At 38.3% G+C, this 23,027-nt stretch overlaps 1 protein-coding gene across 1 annotated transcript in view; it reads right to left on the minus strand.

The window, feature by feature from the left end:
- Window positions 1-1,579: 1,579 nt before the first annotated feature.
- Window positions 1,580-23,027, minus strand: part of LOC124089451 (uncharacterized) — a 47,262-nt gene continuing 25,814 nt past the window's right edge. Inside the window, exon 4 of the mRNA XM_046439495.2 lies at window positions 1,580-1,802. Within this exon, the coding sequence (XP_046295451.1) occupies window positions 1,580-1,802 (223 nt within the window). The remainder of the gene's footprint in view (window positions 1,803-23,027) is intronic.

The following is a 23,027-nucleotide window of genomic DNA, read 5'->3' on the forward strand; positions in this document are numbered from 1 at the left end:
CCTGTGTGTGTCTTTTCCTATCATATGCATCTCCTGAAGGCAGCATATTGTTGGATTTGTTTTTTTAATCCAGGTTACTAGCCTATGTCTCTTGATTGGTGAATTTATGCCATTAACATTTAAGGTTACAATTGAAATATGGTTTGTACTTCCAGTCATGTTTATTTATTTATTTATTTTAGTTTGGCTAGTTTTTCCTCTTTGGTTATTTTTCTCCCCCTTTACTGAGATACCTCCCACTTTAGTTTTGGGCGCTATTTTTCAATTTCTCTTCTTGTAGTATTTTGCTCAAAATGCTTTGCAGTGTTGGTTTTCTGGCTGCGAATTCTTTTAGCTTTTGTTTATCGTGAAAGATTTTAATTTCATTGTCAAATCTGAAACTTAATTTTGCTGGATACAGTATTCTTGGTTGGAATCCATTATTTTTCAGCGTTTGAAATGCATTGTTCCAGGATCTTCTCGCTTTCAAAGTCTGTGATGAAAAATCAGCCGTTAACCTAATTGGTTTACCCCTGAATGTAATCTGCCTCCTTTCTCTCGTAGCTTTTAATATTCTCTCCTTGTTCTGTATGTTGGCTATCTTCATAATTATATGTCTTGAAGTTGGTCTATTACGGTTTTGAATATTTGGGGTCCTGTAAGCTTCCAGGATTTGGCAATCCATTCCATTTTTCATCTCTGGGAAGTTTTCTAGGATTATTTCATTTAATAGTTTGTCCATTCCTTTGGTTTGAACCTCTATACCTTCTTCTATTCTGATGACTCTCAAGTTTGGTTTTTTTATGGCATCCCATATCTCTTGAATAGATTGCTCGTGAGATTTAAGCATCCTTTCTGTGTTGACTATATTCTTTTCAAGTTGATAAACTTTGTCTTCTTTATCTGATGTTCTGACTTCTACTTGATCTAGTCTATTTGTAATATTCTCGTTTGAGTTTTTAATTTGGTTTATAGTTTCCTGCATTTCTAGGATTACTGTTTGATTTTTTTTAAAAAAAAATCTCTATCTCCTGGTAAAGCTCATTCTTTGCCATTTGAATTTTTTTGTTTAATCCCTTAAACAAAAAATATACTTTCCAATGAAAGTTCAAAATACACTTTCCTTGCTTGGACTTGCTGTCTCATGTCTTCTCTAATATTCCATTCCATCTGAGTTAGGTATGCCTTGAGTTCTTTCCCTATCCATGTTTCTGATGCTTCTAGGTCCTCCTGTAGATTTAAGTTGTCCTGCATTGTTTGTAATCCTTTTTCCCTTGTCTTTTCATGTTGTTCACGTTACTTTCCAGCTCTGTTTGATTGCTGTGTTTCTGCTCTCTCCTGCTAAAGTGGATTCTGCTGGTAGGGAATTCCGTCGGCTGAACTCTGGTGACGTCACCTCTCTGCTATGGCGGGCCCAAGGCTCCTTGCCAGGTGTCCGACAGGAGGGGTGGTACTGGTCTGTCTCTGGTTGGTTTCAGCTCCCAGTTGTCTACTTCATGAAGGCCTGGCTATAGACCTCTTCCTAGAGTCTCTGGCCGTACCTTCTGGGTACCTCAGGGTCTAGCCGCCCGGTTGCCAGTGGGCGGGTGGGCCATCAGTCTCAAGCCGCCCAGTCTCCAGCCGCCCAGTCGCAGGGGCCGTGGGTGGTAGCCTGCGGGTGGGCGGTCTCTAGCCACCCAGTCGCGCGGGCAGCTGGTGGGCGGTCGCCAGCAGGCGAGCAGTCTCTAGCCGCCCAGTCGTGCGAGTGGTCGCTGTTGGGCAGGCAGTCGGTCTCCAGCCACCCAGTCTCCAGCCGCCCAGTCACGGGGCCTGAGGGCGGTCGCCTGCGGGCGGGCAGTCTCCAGCCGCCCAGTCACGCGGGCAGTGGGTGGGCGGTTAGTCGCTGGCGGGCAGGCGGTCTCTAGCCACCCAGTTGCGAGGGCCTGGCCTCTAGTCCCCTGGCTTCTCCTGCTAGCCCAGCCTTCCCCTGTGTGATGCCTCTCGGCAGTTCAAACTGTACTCTGGGCCTGTGGTTTGCTGGGTGTGGAGGGTGGCTATTGGGAATCAGCACCCTATTGTTTTGATTTTTTCCGCTTGCCCCTCCCCCAGAGCTGGCAAGACAGGTTTCGTTTTCTCCGCTGATGGGAGGGGGAGTTGGAGGTCAGGTGTCTCTACCTTTCCCCGAGTCTCTATGCAGGCTCATTCTGATAATCCCTCCCCCAGAAAGCCTCGGAGATTTTATGCGAATTCCCTGCTGTATGGGAGATGGTCTGAGTAACACACACCTGTTTTATTGTTGCAATCTGTCGGAAACTGGCGGTGGTGATGTCAGCTCTCCAAGATGGTGGCCGCTGGCTTCCTTGGTGGACTTTCCGTTGTGGGGGATAGAACTGGACCGCTTCCTTCCCCATCTCAAACCCTGAACTCAGCCCGGAGCTCAGTGAGGGCATAGCCGGCAGGACTCCACAGAATCCGTAGCACTGTTTCTCTCTGCTTGCTTGTCGCTTCTCAGCGGCGCCCCGCCGTCTGTAGCCACGGGGCTGGCAGCGTGGCGAGTGGCGGATCAGTCAGCCTGGATCTCTAGTCGCACAGTTGGCTCGCGTTTGAGACTCAATAACCAGTCCTCGGTGATGGAAAACCTTCCTCTAGGTTTCGGTGCACCCCGATTTTGCCGTAAATTCCTGACAAGATAGCTTTTTGTCATTCTAACTCATTATTCACCTGCGCAGTGTTGGGGTACATGGGGTGTGATGCACTCTATTCGTGGCCATCTTGGAATCCCTCACAATAGAAAAATTTAACATAGTCTTTGTTGGGAGTCACCCCGGCTCCAAAGATGGCGCCGACCGTGCTTCTCTTCCGGTACTAACTTCCCCATGCCCAGAGACAGCGGCAAGAAAGACGCCCAATGGTGAGCCCTGCTGACCCTCATGATCCTTACCCACCAATCAGAAAGCACCCTGTGCCAATACCCTGCTCTGTTGAACTGCCCATGGCTCTATAAATGTGCAAAGCTGTTCCTCAATAAATGGGTACTTCCCGTGGATGAACCTTGTCCAGTCTTTCTTTGAGTCTTATCACAAGATTTTAAGTATACATGTGACCATACTTAAATGTTTTAATTGCTTCTGGTACTATGCGTATTGCTTATTCATTGCTTGGAAAAGCATGCCCCCGACCCCAGATTGATGTTCAAAACCATGCAATTGAGGCTGTATTATTTTGCTATAGCAAATACAGTACCTCAAGGACAGCAGCTCTAATTAGAAGGATATTTGTGTTTATAAGAACTCATTTTCATCTGTCAGAATTCACTGTTTTTGTTGCAGCACAGGCTTGATAAATTACAAAAGAGATATTCCGGGAGCTAGGGATATAGCTCAGTTCAGTTCAATCCCAGCACCAAAAAAAATAAAAAAGAGTAATTCCACTGCCTCACTCACTAAAAACTGAACTTGTTTTTGATATATTCAAAAATTATACTACTTTTATTTTCAATACAAACTTTCAGGGCATGATGCAAGACATGGTTTCAGAGTCTACCCTTTGTCCTTTTCTTCTACCATATTTCTCCTGCTCCATGGCCTGTTTAACAGAGACAATGAACTAGGTAAAGAATCTTCCCAGTGATAATAATAATAAAATATCTGCATGATTTTGAGACCCAAAAGACATACTGCTTAACTGAAACTCAAATGCCGCAGGCATCCATCTATTCTGGTTGAACATTTTAAGCATGAGTTTTTTATAATAACATTACTCAACCGTATCCCGCTGGATAAATTTATTTAATCTTAAGTGAAGCACAGACATTGTAGTTTTTAAAATATTGCCAGGTTGTGAGGCCCCTAGACCAGAAACCATGTTAGCTCAGTAATTTACAACATCTGAAATTAAAATGAGTCAATTTTCCCTTGAGAAACTCCATTAAATAAGATCACAGGAGCCACCTATTGATTTATCTACTTTCATGTCATTAACATTGTGATTTATATTAAACCTATTGACAATCTTTGTATGACCTAAAAGTCTATAGGGATTCTTCAAAAGGTGTAGCCTAGAAAATAATGATTTAAAAGAAGGAGGCATTTATCTTATGTTTCTAGCTGGCTGGATATCACATTGGAAAGGAAAGAGAGGCTGAAAAGTGAGATCTGATAATTTTCATGTGGAAACATGGGAGTCAAGTTTACAATTCCCTGAGCTGCTCTCAGAGCTGCATGTGGTCCTGTGGCCCAGTGTCAGTTGAGGAGGGAAAGCCCTGGAAGTGAAGCATTGGGTGAGAGGGGAGAAAATGCCAGGAAAGTTTCTGCCTGCACAGGACTCCTCTCAGCTGCAATATGTCTATTTGAATTTACCACAGACTCCTGAAATCAATCTCAGGGATTTCAAGGCAGATTTAATAATTTTTTTCTCAATTTCTTCATGGTTATCAAGGTGTGCATTGATTGCCAGCTTCACTGTCATGTGATTTTTCTTTCCTCCATGTCCCTCTCTCCCAAATCCCAGGTGCTAAGCACCTGACATAAATTCCCCCATGACTTCATACAAAGCCAAAGGATGTCAGAGCTTTTATTCCCGCTATGCATGCACATTCTCTCACTCTCTCCAACCCACTCAATTGTTTTTACCTTGTAATTTCTAGAATTCTAGGAAGAATTCTAAAATCTTTAGTTCAGAAATTAAGGAAGTTATTATTACTGAAATAAATTTGTATAAGGTAAGAGTGAGATCCTCAGTCCTGGTGTTCCAATCAGGAAAGGACACTACTCATTCTCCCCCAGATAACTACACCATATACATACCAGGTTTTATTTTTACATGTTCATCAGTACCATGAAGCACTGCATTCTATACAATCCCAGCCCAGCCACCTACTTCCCAAATAGGTCACAACAGAAATCCATTTATCTATGGCTCTGCTCTTGAGAAATAAGAAGAAAACATCCAGCACTGTTAAAGTTTCAAAGCAGAAGCCACTTTTAAGAACCCCATGACAACCTTGGTAACAAGGGAGCAAAAACACTTTTATCCCCCCATCATATTCATCTGGGTCACTGTGCTTTAAGCATGTTTCTCTGATCTTATACTTTACACCACAGATATATTTAGCTTTATCCTCAGACTTGATGTTGGAGATACCTAAGTAGTGGTCAGCCTCCAAGCTAGAGCCTTAGAAGAAATCAGGGATCCTGTCTTCCTTGTTCTGGCTTCCATCACTGTGAAGACACATCACATACAGAGGGACCTTCTCTGGCTGCTGCTGATACTGTGAAATGTAGAAGGTGCTGTGCTTACTGCTCAGGGTGTAAGTGAGCTTGGCTGAGTCTCCCAGTGAGGCAGATATGGAAGGCAACTCTGTCAGCACAGGCTGGGTGAGGGACCCTGAAGACACAGAAACTCGTTATGTACTGGAATAGGGAGAGAAATGAGAGAATATTAATGGCATATACTTGCAAAGATGTTTGAGTGAGCTGGGAATAAGGATGCAGAGGACTGTCCTCATCCATACAGTGAAGGAGCAAGAGAGCAGTAGCATTGAGGCCATGGTGCAGACACCCCAGAGGTCTGCTAAGACAGACCTACTTCAGGTCTCTTTTATACACCCCTGGAATCCCCAGAGGACTGAAACAGGACCTTCATTTAAATTGGCTCCTTTTATTCTGGTCAACCCAACCCCTCTTTGATTCAGTGTGCAGTCCAATGTCTACCTATCATTGCTGGGAGATGGGGAGAAGTGGGCATGGCCTGGCTTGGGGTTTTTCAGGTGCCCAGAGAGTCCCTGGATACTGGGCTCAATTAGAGACCAGGAAGCAACTTCATAGATGAGAGCCCCACAGGCCCCTCCATAGCAGGCCCACATCAATTCCTGCTGCCAGGATCAAGTTCATCATATCTGTGAGCAGAGGACATGTTGTCCTGACAGAAGCTCCTTGCCTCCACCAGGGCCTTAGCCACTACTCTCTTCTTGCCCAAGGTCAGAGTAAAGTTCCTTCGCAAGAACAGTCTGATTCCACCTCCATCTTTAGTTTTCTATTGGTTCTTCCTTCATAGGAAGAGGATACATAATTCATTCCACATTGTAAGAGACCCTCAGAGGAAAGAGTGTCTCATATTCAAATTCTACATGAAAAAAAGAAGTCAAATATCTGATCCCTGGAAGAATTCATGAATGACTCATCTCTCAGGCTGCTCAAAAAGTCTTGTTTCTGTCTCCCTACTTGATTTCTCACAAGGTCACACATAGAGATCAGATTAGTGAGTTATTGGGAAAATAAATTTGTATAGTCAATAATTCAGAGGACATAGTGCAAATGAGAAAGAGGTGGAAGCAGAAAGAAAAGCAAAAAAGGGATTGAAAAACAAAACATTGAAGTGGAGGGTTCTTATGAAGTTAGGGACCAGAAAGGTTCAAGAAAGAAGGCATGAGTGTCAGCTTCCAAAAACAGACCTCAAATGCTTTCCCTGAATTTTCTGGTATAAAGACCTTGGTATTAAGCAGGTCACAGTTAAGGAGTAGTAAGAAATAACCAAGAATAAAGGAAGGAAGTGATCAATTCTGGCCAGAGGGTGAAGCCAATATGGAGAGGGGGCAAGAGCTAGAGGGGAGGTCAGGTCAATATGAATTTTTTTCTGTGTATGATTTAAAATAATGTCACAATCTGTGGTATTTAGAATCATCACTTCAACATGTCTTCTTAGGAGAACATATTTTAACATATACCATTAGAGAAATATCTTTTCCAACATTTTTATAATTTTTGATATTTTCAAATAATATGCAATCTAATTGTACTAAAATTAAACCTAATAAAATGGACATACAGAAGATGATTTCTTTGTTTTTATCTTAGATGGCAAAAATAATATGACTGGAGATGCTTCTTTCTGTAGACAATATATTGATATTGTTGAGATCAGACCAGGAGCTGCTGTACTCTTGAGAAAACAAATAATTGAATTGTTTGTTGTGACACACTTCCACCCAAGTAAATCATAAATATCCTTCACTTTAGGATTCAGTTAGGAAGAGGAATACATTCAGATGCTTCCTTCGTTTTTCTCTCCATGGATAATTAACATTAGGCTGCCTGAGAGCTTGGTGTCTGGTCTCATGATCATGTCATATTATCAAGTTTGTACCCAGGCTTAGTCACAAGCATGTTTATGACTTGGTTCCCCATCTGGGTTTTGCTGTGCTGAACCAATTGTACACTGGTAGTCCTCAATCTTGTCCTCTGGCTAGGCTCCACAGAGGGAGTTTAAGAACTCAAGGTAACCAGGAGTAACCACTATTTGCATCACAAATCAGTATCCTAGAGACTTAGCTGGAAACAGTATAGAAAGAAACCCCTTTGGACTGCTAGAAAGCATTAGATTCTGGTGACAGTTACTTACTGTCCCTCCTGTGGAAAGGGTCAATGAGTGCTCCAATTAGTCAGCAGAGGCTGAGAACAGGATAACGAAATGAAAACAAATCCATGTTAGGGATGAGAAGGACAGGAGGTCACTCCAAAGGAAGGTCTCTGAAATCTATATGAACCTGGGAAGAGTGTGAGCAAAGACACAAGGAAGAGAAGAGGCTTCCAGACCATTGTGGGGACTTTTTGAAGTCACAGGCATGTTTATGTCTCCATTCCCCATATGGGTTTCACTGTACTGAGCCACACTGTAGACTGGTAGTCCTCAACCTTGTCATCACACTGGGCTCCAAAGAGGGTCTAAAGAGAAAGCCTGAGAACCTCATATGTAACCAGGAGTGGCCACTGTTTCTATCACAAATCAGTGACATTTCAATTCTATGTGTCTTGAGGTTCCTCCAAAGGCCTGAGAAGCAAAGTGACTGCATTCACATCCACTCATAAGTGTTAAAGTGATTTATTCTCTGAGACCTCTGTGCTTATGAAGGTGATGGGAGTTGGGTGAATTCCAGGTGAATATTTAGTATATATATATGACCATGTGGACCAGGATTAATGTGTTGTGACTCCAGGGAATATGTAATGCCTTGCTTTGTGTCTCCAGTTCATCAGTGTTTAATTTGGGTGAAGGTTAACAGGGGCAGATGATTTTGCAGCAGGAGTGCACCTGCATAAAATGCTTCAACCTGGCATCTAAAACTCCATTAATTGAATGGTGACAATGATGCATGTCCATGTGTAAACTCTCATATTTCAAGATGAGCCTAAAGAAATCCACTGCAACACAGGAACCCTTGGCTGTGGATGAAGACCAGGTACTTCAGGAAAAAACACATGATCCTATTACACTGGTGATAGATTAGGAAAATATTTGGTAAAGTAAAATATGCTAAAGGAGTGTCAAGAGGCTCTCTATGAACTGTGAGAACAAAGGCATGAAAGTGGGCTATGGCATGGGCTGATAAGCTGGGAGATTTTATTTGATTCTCCTCTCACTGTGTCATTATGAGTTACACTGAGCTGCTCCCACTTCCATGGTCTGCCCTGCATTGGCATTTAGCTTGGTCCAATCTTGTGAATGTTCTGAATGATCAGTTATGAATTCAGGAGAGAACTTGTGCTTGAGAAGCAATTGGGTATCTCATCACACTTGGGTTCTACCACAGTACTCTTGCCTACTTGTATCTTTTCCCAAAGACCTTTTTCTAGGCTCTCCTGGTACCAGACTATCTAGCTATTGTACCTGCTGCTCAGACTGCAGGTGAATTTGACTTGCTAGATGCCAGATTCAGGGAGCAGCTGAACAGCACAGACTGTGAAACAGATTACTACTAGGGCTCCTGTTGGGAGGCAATTGAGGATTTGTTGGAACAGTAAGGATCTCTATAAGGCTCTGACCACTGCTCATGCCTGACCTGTGAGGATGGTAAGGATGGAGAGGAGCAGCCAGGCCATGAAAGAGCCAGTCAGATTTTTCTCCTTCAGATCCCAGTGTAAAAGCTAGATTCAATGCTCTCAGACAGTCTGAAATTGTGAAATCCCATGCATGTGTCCTGGACACTCCTCAAGCTCTACTTCCATTATCTTAGATGATCTTCACAATGTGTTCACTCCCCTGATGTCCCTCAGTGGAATGCAGACACTGCATCACGACATGTTGGCATGTGTCCATGATACCTGCTCCAACTTTCATCTTAGAATGGTAGAATCTTCAACTATTACTCTACAAACATGAGAGATGCACCCACTCTATCCCAGTGCAAGAACAGAAACAGAATACTCAGCCCCTGCCCAGTGACTATTTGGTCCTTCATAAGGGATGCCCAGCTCAAAATTATCTATTGATGCTGGCTGTTGTCCATGGGGACCTCCCACTGCTTGCCAGGGAGACATCTGACAGATGCTTCACAAGGAAGTTAAGAGGCTTTCCACTATTAATGTGGTTTAACCCACAGCTGTATTAATAGGAATTAACCTTAAAAGAAAATTATAAAGGACAAAGAAAGTTTAAGAAACAGTGTTATTTTCCCTCTTTTGAGTTCCATTTTCCACATTTAATTTTCCTTTCATAAGGTCCTATATAAATAACTTGTGATGAACCCATTTGCTTTATATAGAGAAAATTATCTGTTAATTCCTAACATTCTTATATTTTATTGTGTTGATACTGACATTTTTGCTGTTGGGGTTTCTATAACATGGTAATATCATGTTTACACAAAATATAGTATGAGTAAAGACAAACAGGGAAAGATTATGCATAAGTGACATGGTAGTATATTGAGAATTCATTTCCACCAATACTCAGGCTCATTCTTGGTGCAGTTGAGATGTGTATTTTTTTTGTCCAAAACTAGATCTTTACAATTATCCAAACTATGGCTCACCAGGTCTGGTCACATTTGACTGCATCCTGGACCCTAACCAAGCTCGCCCATTTTGTACAAACATTGGTCTATTCCACAGACTGAGCAGGTTTGCAGAGAGGCCTAACTCCCCACAAGTTCACTTAGAAAACTGATGGGTGTCAGGATGTCACTCTGGCTGCTATGGAACTGTAAAGTTTTCACTAGCCAGAGTGAGCAGTGGAATATATGTTCTAGCTCGGAAAGGAGAGTCCTCAGGGTTCAGGTGAATATGTGTCTATTTTTATAGTAGGGAGATGGGAGGACATTAGCAGGGGATGGGGGAAGCAGAGAACGGTCTATTCCATCTTGAGTACTTATTATACCTCCTGAGAAACCCCACCCAGGTACTACCTTCTTAAATGGAATGAAAAATGAATGAAGGGAAGGGAGGAGGGGTAGAATAGAGACACACAATGAATGAATCAGACTTGAAATTTCTATGTACATATATGAATATAGCACAGTGAATCCCACAATCATGTATATTTGCAAGACACTAGTTAAAAAAAAACTAAAAGTAAACAGGAGAAAAATCAGTAGAATAGAGGAAAGACAATAGAGGGTGGGAGGAAGAGAGGGGAAGGAAAAGTGCTGGGGACTGAATTAGAACAAATTATGTTCCATGCTTTTATAAGTAGGTCAGAATGAATTCTATTGTCAAGTATAACTAGAAAGAACCAATAAGATTAATTTTAAAAATAAAAACTCTATATTCATAAATCTTAATTTATTACTCTAAAAAATAAGAGTATTTATGGCTATAAAAATATATAGAGGGGCTGAGGATGTGGCTCAAGCAGTAGCACACTCACCTGGCATGCGTGCAGCCCAGGTTCAATCCTCATCACCACATACAAACAAAGCTAAAAAGTAAAAATTTAAAAAATTCTCTCTCTCTCTCTCTCTCTCTCTCTCTCTCTCTCTCTCTCTCTTTTTAAAAAAATATGTAGAAAGAAGATGCTTAAAATTTAATATAAATTATAACTCAATAATAAATGTTTCATTCACTTAAAAAATGTAAGAAGAAATGAGAGTAACCAGCCTAAGGGACTTTGACATTGGAGCACATCCATAACACTGAGGCACTAACTAATCCATGGTGGGAAACCCTGGTAGCCACACCAAATATATAATAAATGAGGAAAGAGGTTTCCAGACCAAAAAAATAAAAAATAAAAACCCCCACCACATGCAAAATTCCAAGCCACTTCCTCTCTTGGGGTGTTACTCCACATTCCCTATGGAGTATTTTCACTTCACAAAATAAACCCTTTATGTTTTTTTCTGTCTCTTGACTGTAATCTTTCTTTTGAGAATTCAAGAACTATGAAATATATATTGCCCAGGAACTATCATGTGGAGACTTTGAAAGTGAAGGTGAGAATCAGCTTTTGCATTTAACAAGAAGGATGGGACCAATTTCTGAAACTTAATCTAGATTTCAGCTGAGGTCCATGTCCCACACAGGGCCTAGGGGTCATTTCCCAGGATTACTCAGAATCTTGACACCAGGATCTCATTCCCCCCCTGGGGACTGGAGAAAGTGTTTACTCAATTTGGGAGGGATTAAATCTTCACAAGATCCTGGTCATGTTTCCTCCAACATATTGATTGCTCCTGATTTTTGAGCCTGAATTGTAAAGGTATGAACCTAGCATGGATTAATTTGGAAAGGACTGTTAGGAAAGAAAGCTGTGGTGAGTGAGGATAAGTAGTAAATATGTCTCAGGTTCAAATAAAGAGGAAGTCACGTGATTCTACTTGGATAAAATGTCACTGTAACTGAATATACTCCCATTGCTATGTAAGAAGCCCACAGAGAATAGGAAAGACAGGAATAGGAAAGACAGTGGAATGAATCTGACAAACTTTCCTATGTAAATATATGAATCCACCAAAGTGAATCTCCACACAATGCACAAACACAAGACTGAGATCTTAATTAGAATAAGATATACTACATGTTTGTGTAAATATGTGAACATATACTCTACTGTCATGTAGATATAAAAAGAACAAAATTCAAAAAAAACCATTTGAGCTGTTTTTAAAAATAATAATATTATTACTGCTAATGACAAAAAAGTTAAATAAAAATCATGTTTATAATTTTGATAAGACTATCATAACAAATTTTAAACCCTACTGACTCTAAGAAGAGGAGTTTATTTTCTTATGTATCCAAGATCAAGATGTCATCAGGTTGTATTTCCCTGGATCCTCCATCTTTGGCTTGCAGATGATTTCTTTTTGTCCTCCAATTGTCTATCTTTATTTTATGTAGTCTGTGCCCTAAATTCTACTTATAAGGACACTAGAGTTTTTCTACTAGGGTTCCACCATTATGACCTCATTGAATCTCAACTACATCATTGAAGATTCTGTTTCCAGATATAGTGAGACAGGGTTGGAAGTTCAAGAGAGGAATATGGGAAAATAAAATTCAGTACAGAGTAACCAATAATTATTATATTTTTTGATAATGACCAGTTATAATATGACAAAGTTTATAAGTTTGAAAATAATATTTTTCTGAGTTTTATTAACTTTTTTAAGTTTTAATAAGCAATCATTTACTTGTGGTAAAATATACATATAAGATAAAATTAGGTGCTGAAGTTATACCTAAGTGGGAAAATGTTTATCTAGCATGCATGAAGCCCTGGGTTCAATATCCAAGCATTCAAAAAATGCTTTTTCTCATTTTAATCACCCTTAGTGTACAATTCAGTGGCCTTAAGTATATTTGCAATGTTATAATCACCATCACCATGATCCATTTCCAGTACTTTTTCCCTGAGCAGGAACTCTGCCCCCTTTAAACAATTACTTCCCCTCCTTTCTCCTTCCAGACACTGCTCACCACTGTTGGAAAATGGAGTGGTTGATAAAGTAGATATGGCAGAAAAACCAGAGCCCCTAGAATTCATCTATGTATGAGAAGTAGCAGAGAGGGAGGAATGCCCCTGGTGGATCTTGAGAGATGTGTGCTTGACATGGTAATGCATGTCTTTGGCCTGTGCTTTGCATCACTGAAGGACCTAGTTGATGAATGATGCTCAACATGGGATAGGGTATCATTATAAATACAGGACCATCAAAATCCCATCTCAAGGATGAAATCCTCTGTTAATACATAGCAACATTTCCATTCAGGTTTCACTATAACTATAACTTGTTTGGGGGTTTGAATCTTTCATATTCGGTTTCCTCAGCCCACTATTGATGGCCCCATGGTTTTAAGCATGATACTGTCTGTAAAAAGCCTCCTCTTCTCTTGTTGCCCACTGTGGGTATTAACTTCTCCTTCATAATTATTCTTCAATTCATTATTTTCTTGTGAATCCAACAGTTATTTAAGATTATTAATCTATTTTTATATTTTTCTTGTGTGTGAGGATTGATCTATAAATGGATCACATGTTCATGGATGTGTCCCCAAGGATTATCCATTCATAAAGTCCTGATAAAATTTATTTGGTAAATGCTCCACAGATTGACATTGGAGGAAAACAGGTTTTCTGAAAATATTTACATAATGATGATTTTATCTACGATAATGTAAATTGAAATTAGAGGCTATAGAACAAAAGCATTGAGTTTTACCCAATGTAAAAAAATCAAAAGAATTATCAATTCTTTGATTAAACAGGCGAACAAGAGCATGTGATGGTTCTGGGAACCATCTCCTTCATGAGAAGGTTTGATCCTTTACTGAAGATTTCATAATATCCTCAAGGGTTTACCCTAACAAGAAAGACAGGAACTCATTTCTCCTGAGGACTTAGGTCTCATAGAATGACCAGCGAGTCTGGGCCTGGAGAAGGGGACATCTAAAGGTCAGAAAGATGTCACCTGGGTCTCTCATACTGAATTCTTTCCTTTCATCACCTACAACTAATCCACACCTACCATGTATGGGCAGCTAGTTTTGCTTCTGGAAACACGAATGTAGAAGGTGCCTTTGCTAAAAGTCTCCAGATGCCCTTTGGAAACAAAAACCAGGATGAAGCTAGGCATCTCCACCTTAGTTTTGTAACTATTTCCTTTTTTTACCTTAAACATAAATTTTAGGCATGTTAATCATTTAAGGAACGTGATCTAAAACTGGTAACCCCTTCAAAGAAAACCAGTGCTCCTCAAATTATTGCATAAAAGAGAAAAAAAGAGGGTACACTTCCAAACTCATTCTATGAGACCAATACCACCCTGATTCCAAAAACCAGACAGAGACACATCAAAGAAAGAAAACTTCAGACCAATATCTCTAATGAACAAAGATGCAAAAATTCTCAATAAAATCCCGGCAAATCAAATACAGAAACATATTAAAAAGAGTGCAACATGATCAAGTGGGCTTCATCCCAGGGATGCAAGGTTGGATCAACATGCAGAAATCAATAAATATAATCCATCACATCAATAGAATTAAAGAGAAGAATCATACAATCATTGCTGCTGCCTCTGATTCTGCTGCTGCCAGCCTGAGGTCACCTGGGTGTCTTGTTTCTGGGTGCTGCTGCCACAGAAGAAACCGCTGCCCTGGATGCAACTGAAACCCACGCTGCTGACCCCCGGAGATGGCCTGGTGATGCAGCCCCCACAGTTGCAGCTGCATTTGCTTCTACTGCTGACCCACTGCCTGCTGCCAACAACTTCCTCAAATACTTCTGCTACCACAGCCTAGAAGACTGCTTTGGGGGAGACTCCAGGTTTGGTTGAACATGGCTGCACCCATTTTGTGACACCAGCCAGGGCCTCGGGATCAGATGTCAGCAGGTTTACTACCACAAGAGCTTCTGCCTGGAGACTCCAGCAGGGACTTGTAGGTCCAGTGTGGGGGTGGCTGTGGGTTTGGAGGAGCCTGGGGTTTTCCTGCTGAGAGTGCTGATGGCCCTTGTCTTGCTGCTGCATCTCATGGTTGCTCCTTCGCATGAGTGTATCCCTAGTGGTCTCCCTGCAAGTAGGAACAGCATTGAGATTTTGGGACTGCAGCATGGCCAAGCCTGAAGTATCTGAAGCCCAGATCAGTGGGATAGAGACTGGGTTTACAAGGGCTAATCTGGGTTTGGTGATACTGAGAGACATCAGAGACAGGGCTGAGAAACTGTTGAACACTGACAGAGACCGTTGGACTTTCCAGCAAGATTTGTTTTATTTTATTTTATTTTTTGATTCACTAATCCCTCTACCATATTTGGAACAGGATGTTTCTTATGCATCCGGGTGTGGAGGACAATGATATATGAATGGTGTTTTGCATTTTTGTTGTATTCTTATGTCTTTAATTTTTTTCTCTTTTGTTTGTATTCTTCCTTTTTCTTGTCTATTTTCTTGGAATTTCTTTCCAACTTTTCTCAACCAACAGCCAATCTCTGTTGGCTCCTCTTCCACTCCCTGTGAATTTTTACTTCTAGCTTTTCTCTTCCTCCATGGCAAATATTGTATACTGCACTACCTCTGTTCTCTTGCTCACCATTTGAAATTGTAATCATTTTAACAAATATTCTGCTTGTACTATAGATAGTTATTGAACTCAACATTTTGGTTTAATGCAAGAAAGTGGTAGATGCCTTAGTGGAAGTTATTAGGATTAAGGCTATATAGTGTGTACACTAGGTGCTGTTGAAATTCATCTCATTAGTAAAGGCAAAGCACTGGAAACCTTCAGGAACAGCATAGGTCTACAGGGTAAAATTTATCTTGCCTTAGATCCATAGTTTTTAGATGGTAAAACACACAAACAACATGAAAAAAACAAGGGAATAAAGCATCTCAACCAAACCAAGATGCTTCCATAACAGAAGCCACTAATAACACAGTAGAAGAAATGTACAAGAAGGAGTTCAGATTGTATGTAGTTAAATTCATATGTGAAGTAAAGGATAGTATGAGGAGTGGAATCAAAGAAAAAGATACAGTAAGTAAAAGGCCACTTCAATAAAGAGTTAGAGATGGTGAAAAAAAAACAAGCAGAAATTCTCAAAATGAATCAGTACCCCAAATTATAAATTCAATAGATAGTATTACCAACAGACTAGACCACATGGAAAACAGAACTTCAGTCACTGAAAACAAAATATATAATCTTGAAAATAGAGTTCAACATGCAGAGAAGACAATTAAACTCATGAATGGAACAGCCAAGAATTATGGGATAACATGAAAAGACCAAATTTAAGCGTTATCAGAATAGATGAAGGAGCAGAGATACAAACCAAAGGAATGCACAAATTTTTCAAGGATATAATAGCAGAAATTTTTCCAATTCCAAAGAATGGAATGGAAAATCAAATACAAGAGGCTTACAATACCGCAAATGTACAAAATTACAGCATACCCACACCAAGACTCATTATAATGAGAATGACTAACACAAGAATAAAGATAAAATCTCAAAGCCTATGAGAGAAAAAAATCAAATTACATATGGGGAAAACCAATTTGGATCTCAACTGATTTATCAGCCCAGACCCTCAAAGCTAGGAGGTCCTGAAATAATATATTTCAAGCTCTGAAAGAAAACATATGCCAACCAAGAATTTTATATCCAGCAAAATTAAGTTTCAGATTTGAAGATGAAACTAAAACATTCCATGATAAACAAAAATTAACAGAATTCACAACTAGGAAGCCTTCACTACAGAGCATTCTCAAAAAAAAATATTCCTTGAGGATGAAGTTTAAAAAAAAGTGAAAATCAGCAAAGGGAAGATTACTCTAAAGGGACATTCAACCAAATGAGAAACTAAGACAAATTAAAAACCATATATAAATCAATATGACAGGGAATACAAATCATATCTCAATAATAACCTTTAATATTAACAGCTTAAATTCATAAATCAAAAGACATAGACATATTGTTGGGTCCTGTTTTTTTAATCCAATACATAGATTGGATTAAAACAAGACCCAACAATATGCTGTCTTCAAGAGCCTCACCTCATGGGCAAAGACATCCACAGGCTGAAGGTGAAAGGATGGGAAAAAATTTATCACTCATATGTATTGTGTAAACAAGCAAGGGTTTCCATTCTCATTTCAGATAAAGGAGTCTTCAAACCAAAGTTAATCAGAAAAGACAAAGAAGAACATTTCATACTTCTCAAAGGAAGTATATATAAGCAGGACATAACAATTATAAATATTTATGCCCAAAACAATGGAGCATGTGTGCACATGAAAAAAAAACTCTTCTCAATTTCAATAGTCAAATAGACCACAATACAATAATACTGGGTAACTTTGACACAGCTCTCTCACCACTGGATAGATTTTCAAAGAAACAACTAAATAAGAAAACTATAGAACTAAATAATACAATCAATAATTTTGATTTATCAGACATGTATAGAATATGTCACATATCAAAGAGCAAATATACTTTCTTCTCAGCAGCACATGGCTTCTTCTCTAAAATAGACCATATCTTAGGCCACAAAGCAACTCATAAATACAAAAAAAAACCAGAGATAGTACCTTGCATTCTATCAGATCACAATGGAATAAAATTAAAAATAAATGATAAAATAAAAAATAAAAGCTACTGTAACAAATGGAGACTAAATAATACACAAGTAAATAATGAATAAATAGTCAAAAAAGTCAAGGATGAAATTTTAAAAATTCTTGGAGATAAATGAGAACACTAATATAACATATCAAAATCTCTGGAACACTATAAAGGTAGTACTAAGAGAAAGGTAATTGCATTGAGTGCATTCATTAAAAAAATAAAAAAGTCAACAAATAAATGGCCTTACACTACATTACAAATCCCTAGGAAAAAAAGAACAAATCAACAACAAAAGCAGTAGAAGACAGGAAATAATTAAAATCAGAGCTGAAATTAATGAAACTGAAACAAAAGGAAAAATTGGAAAAAAAATAACAAAACAAAAAGTTGGTTTTTTGAAAAAATAAATAAAATAGATAAACCCCTGGCCATGCAAGCAAAGAAAAAAAGAAAGAAAACTCAAATTACTAAAATACAAGATGAAGAAGGAAATATCACAATGGACATGTCTGAAATCCAGATAATTAGAAAATATTTTAAAAATTTATACTCTAATAAAATAGAAAATATTGAAGACATCAACAAATTTCTAGGGACATATGACCAAACTGAATGAGGAGGTCATACATAATTAAAGCAGATCAAATTCAAGTAAAGAAATAGATAATGCCATCAAAAACCTACTAACCAAGAATAGCCCAGAACTAGATGGATTCTCAGCTGAGTTCTACAAGACTTTCAAAGAAGAATTAACACCAATACTCCTCAAAGTATTCCATAAAATAGAAAAGGAGGGGACCCTTCCAAACTCATTCTATGAGACTAATATCACCCTGATACCAAAATCATACAAAGACACATCAAGCAAAGTAAACTTCAGACCAATATCCCTGATGAACATAGATGTAAAAATTCTCAGTAAAATTCTGGAAAATCGCATACAAAAACATATTTAAAAGACAGTGCACCATGATCAAGCAAGATTTATCCCAAGGATGCAGGGCTGGTTCAACATACAGAAACCAATATCATAATTTATCATATTAATAGCCTTAAAAACAAGAATCATATGACCATGTCAATAGATGCAGAAAAGGCATTTGACAAAATATATCACACCTTCATTTCAAAAAAATAATAGGATAATAGGAACATGCCTCAACATGGTAAAAGCTATATATGCTAAACCCCAGGTCAACATCATTCTAAATGGAGAAAAATTAAAAGCATTCCTGCTAAAAACTGAAACAAGACAAGGATTGCTCTTTCACCACTTCTATTTAACAACATCCTTGAAACTCTAGTCAGAGCAATTAGAACAAAAAAAAAAGAAATTAAAGTGATACAAATAGGTAAATAAGAACTCAAACTATCACTATTTGCTGATGACATAATTCTATATCTAGAACATTTTTTAAAATCCACCAAAAAACTTCTAGAACTAATAATTAAATTCAGCAAAGTAGCAGGATATAAAATCAACACCCCAAAATCGAACACATTCCTATATATCAGTGATGAATCCACTGAAAGAGAAATTTAGAAAACTACTCCATTAACAATAGCCTCAAAAACAAATAAATACCTGGGAATCAATCACAAAAGAGGTGAAAGACCTTTACAATGAAAACTACAGAACATTAAAGAAAGAAATTAAAGAAAACCTCAGAAGATGGAAAGACCTCTCATGCTTTTGGATAGGCAGAATTAATATTGTCAAAATGGCCATACTACCAAAAGCATCATACAGATTTAATGCAATTCCTATTAAAATCCCAGTGACATTCTTTATAGAAATATAAAAAGCAATCATGAAATTTATTCAGAAAAATAAGAGACCCAGAAAGTTAAAGCAATCCTTAGCAATAAAAGTAAAGCATGAGGTATCACAATACCAGACCTTAAACTATACTTAAGAGCTAAAGTAACAAAAATGGCATGCTATTGGCACCAAAATAGACTTGTAGACCAATGGTACAGAATATAGGACACACAGACAAACCCACATAAATACAGTTAGCTCATACTAGACAAGGCTGCTGAAAACATTCACTGGAGAAAAGATAGCCCATTCAAAAAATGGTACTGGAAAAAACTGGAAATCCACATGTAGCAAAAGGAAATTAAACCTCTATCTCTCACCCTGCACAAAAATGAATTCAAAGTGGATCAAGGACTTAGACAACTAGAACAGAGACACTATGTCTAACAGAAGAAAAAATAGGCCCAAATCTTCACCATGTTGGCCTAGGAACTGACTTCCTTAACAAGACTCCTAAAGCACAAAAAGTAAAATCAAGAATCAATAAATGAGATGGATTCAAATTAAAAAGTTTCTTCTCAGCAAAGGAAACAATAATGTGAAGAGAGAGCCTACAGATTGGGGAAAAATCTTTACCACATTCACCTCGTATAAAGCATTAATCTCTAGGATATGTGAAAACTCAACATCAAAAAAAATAATAATAATAATAACCCAATCAATAAATGGGCTAAGGAACTGAAAAGACACTTCACAGAAGAAGAAATACGATTGATCAACAAATATATTTAAAAAGTATTTAACATCTCTAGCAATTAGAGAAATGCAACTTAAAACTACTCTAAGATTTCATCTCACTCCTGTCAGAATGGCAATCATCAAGAATACAGGCAACAATAAATGTTGGTGAGGACATGGTGAAAAAGTAGACTCACATATTGCTCTTGGGCCTGAAAATTGGTGCAACCACTATGGAAAGCAGTATGTAGATTCCTTAGAAAACTGGGAATGGAACCACCATTTGACCCAGCTATCCTACTTCTTGGTTTATATTCAAAGGACTTAAAATCAGCAAACTATAGTGATGCAGCCACATCAATGTTTTTAGCAAATCAATTCACAATAGCTACTCTATGGAACCAACCTAGATGTTCCTGAATAGATGAAGAGATAAAAAAAATGTGGTATATACACTCAATGGAATATTACTAAGCTTTAAAAAAGAGTGAAATTATGGCATTTGCCAGTAAATGGTCAGATTTGGAAAATATCATGCTAAGCAAAATAAGCCAATCCCAAAAACCAAAGGCCAAATGTTTTCTGTAATATGCAGGTGCTAATTCACAATAAGGAGGGGGGCACTATGGAAGAATAGCATTACCTTAGATTAGGTAGAGGGAAGTGATGGGAGGAAAGAGAAGAGGATGTGGGACAAGGAAAGAGTAGAATGAAACAGACATTATTACTATATGTATATATGTTGTGGTGAGCCATTCTAATAGACCGTGGCTGCCATTAGAAGATGGCGCCAGCTTCCACTGTGGCCTGTGATAAACAACTTCTTATATGGAGAATTGGCACGCAATCCCTTACCACCCTATGAGAAAGCTCCACGTGGCAGCTTCGCATTGGGGCTCGAGATGCTTTATTAAGGCTGGGAGGGGCATCCGAGAGAGAGAAGAAGAAATATCAAGGGCCTGAATAAACTGCTGAAAGAAGATTCCTGAGTTGCGTCTTCCTTGCGGGCAAGGGGTCGCGACAATATGTGACTACATGACCAATATGATTCTGCAACATATACACTCAGAAAAATGAGAAAATATATTCCATCTATGTAAGATATGTCAAAGTGCATAAGTGCATTCTACTGTCATGTATAACCAATTAAAACAAATTTTAAAATTAATAAAAAGGAAAAATAATAAAATAAAATTAGCACCCACAAATCAATTGCATTCCTATACTCCAATAATGAATCAGCTGGAAGAGAAATTAGGAAAACCATTCCATTCACAATAGCCTCAAAAAATACTTACTATACCAAAAGAGGTGAAGTATTTCTACAATAAAAACTATAGAACACTAAAGAAAGAAATTGAGGAAAACCTTAGAAAATTGAAAGACCACCCATGTTCTTTGGTAGACAGAATTAATACTGTGAAAAATGGCCATAATAACAAAAGCACAATACAGATTCAATGCAATTCCCATCAAAATTTCAATGATACTCTTCAAAGAAATAAAAATATATGTCATAAAATTCGTTTGGAAAAATAAGAGACCAAGAATAGCCAGAGGCTATTTTCTTGGTGAGAAAAGTGAAGTGGACCTTAAATTATACACTACAGAGCTACAGTTAAAAAAAATAGCATGGTATTTGCACCAAATCAGACATGAATACCAAAGGAACAGAATAGAAGACACAGAGATAAGCCCACATAAATACAGTTACCTCACACTAGACAAGGTGCCAAAATCATACACTAGAGAAAAGAGATAGATTCTTCAACACTGCTGGGAAAACTGTACATCTGTATGTAATACAATTAAAGTTAACACCTCTCTCTTTCACCCTGTACAAAACTAAACTCAAAGGGATCAATGACCTATAAATTAGACCAAAAACACTGCACATACTAGAAGAAAATGTAGACTCAACACCTCAACATATTGGCTCAGGAACTGACTTCCTTAACAAGAATCCTAAAGTGAAAAAAAATGTTCATATATGAATACACAACCAATGAAACTCCACATCATGTACAACCACAAGAATGGTTTCCAAATTAGAATAAGTTATACTCAATGTATGTATAATATGTCAAAATGCTTTCTTTTGTCATGTGTGATTAAAAAATAAGAAACAAAAAATTAATAAATGGGATAGCATCAAACTAAAAACTTTCACAACAAAGGAAACAATCAAGATCATGAAGAAAGCCTACTGAATGGGAGAAAATCTTTGCAACCTGCACTTCAGATGGGGCATTAATTTCTAGGATATACAAAGAACTCAAGACAAAACACCAGAAAAACAAATAACCCAATCAATAAATGGCCAAGGGGATGGAACTGACTTAAAATAAGAAATATGAATTGTCAACAAATACATGAAAAAATGTACATGTCTGTAGCAATTTGAAAAATGTAAATTAAAACTACACTGAGAGTCCATCTCACTTCAACCAGAATGGCAATTATCAAGAATATAAGTAGCAAGAAATTTGGTGAGAATGTTGGAAAGGGTATGCTCATACATTGTTGGTGGTGCTGCAAATTGGTGCAACCAATCTGAAAACAATATTCCTCAAAAAATGAGGCATGGAATCACTATTTGACCCAGTTATTCCACTTTTTGACATATATACAAAGGATTTGAAATCAGCATACTACAGTGGCACAGCCACATCAATATATATAGCTGCACAATTAACAACAGCTAGGCTATGGAGCCAAACTAGGTGCCCTTCAACAGATAAATGGATAAAGAAATTGTGGTGTATATATACACAATGTACTATTTCTCAGCCATAAGGAAGAATGACTTGATGTTCATTTATGGAACAGTTTCCATAAATGGATGGAACTGGAGTCTATCATGCTAAATAAAATAAGCCAGTCTCAAAAAACTAGTTTCTAGTGTGTGGAGGCTAGGCCACCCAAAGGAAGGTTGGGTGGGGAAGAATACATGTTCATTGAATTAAACAAGGTTGGGTGGGGAAGAATACATGTTCATTGAATTAAACAAGGGAAATGAAGGTAAGGGAGGAAACAGAAATAGTAAAGACAGTAGAATGAATCTAATATAATTTTCTTATGTGCATATACAAAAATACCTAAGTGAATTCTACTACCATGGGTACTCACAAATTTGGGGTATTAATTAAATAAGATATATCCCATGCTTGCATAATTGTATCACAATGGATTCTACTCTCACATGTAACTAAAAAGAATAA

This window comes from Marmota monax, unplaced genomic scaffold, assembly GCF_021218885.2.
Source record: "Marmota monax isolate L192 unplaced genomic scaffold, Marmota_monax_Labrador192_F-V1.1 WCK01_AAM20220418_F8-fsc00253, whole genome shotgun sequence".
NCBI classification, from domain to species: domain Eukaryota; kingdom Metazoa; phylum Chordata; class Mammalia; order Rodentia; family Sciuridae; genus Marmota; species Marmota monax.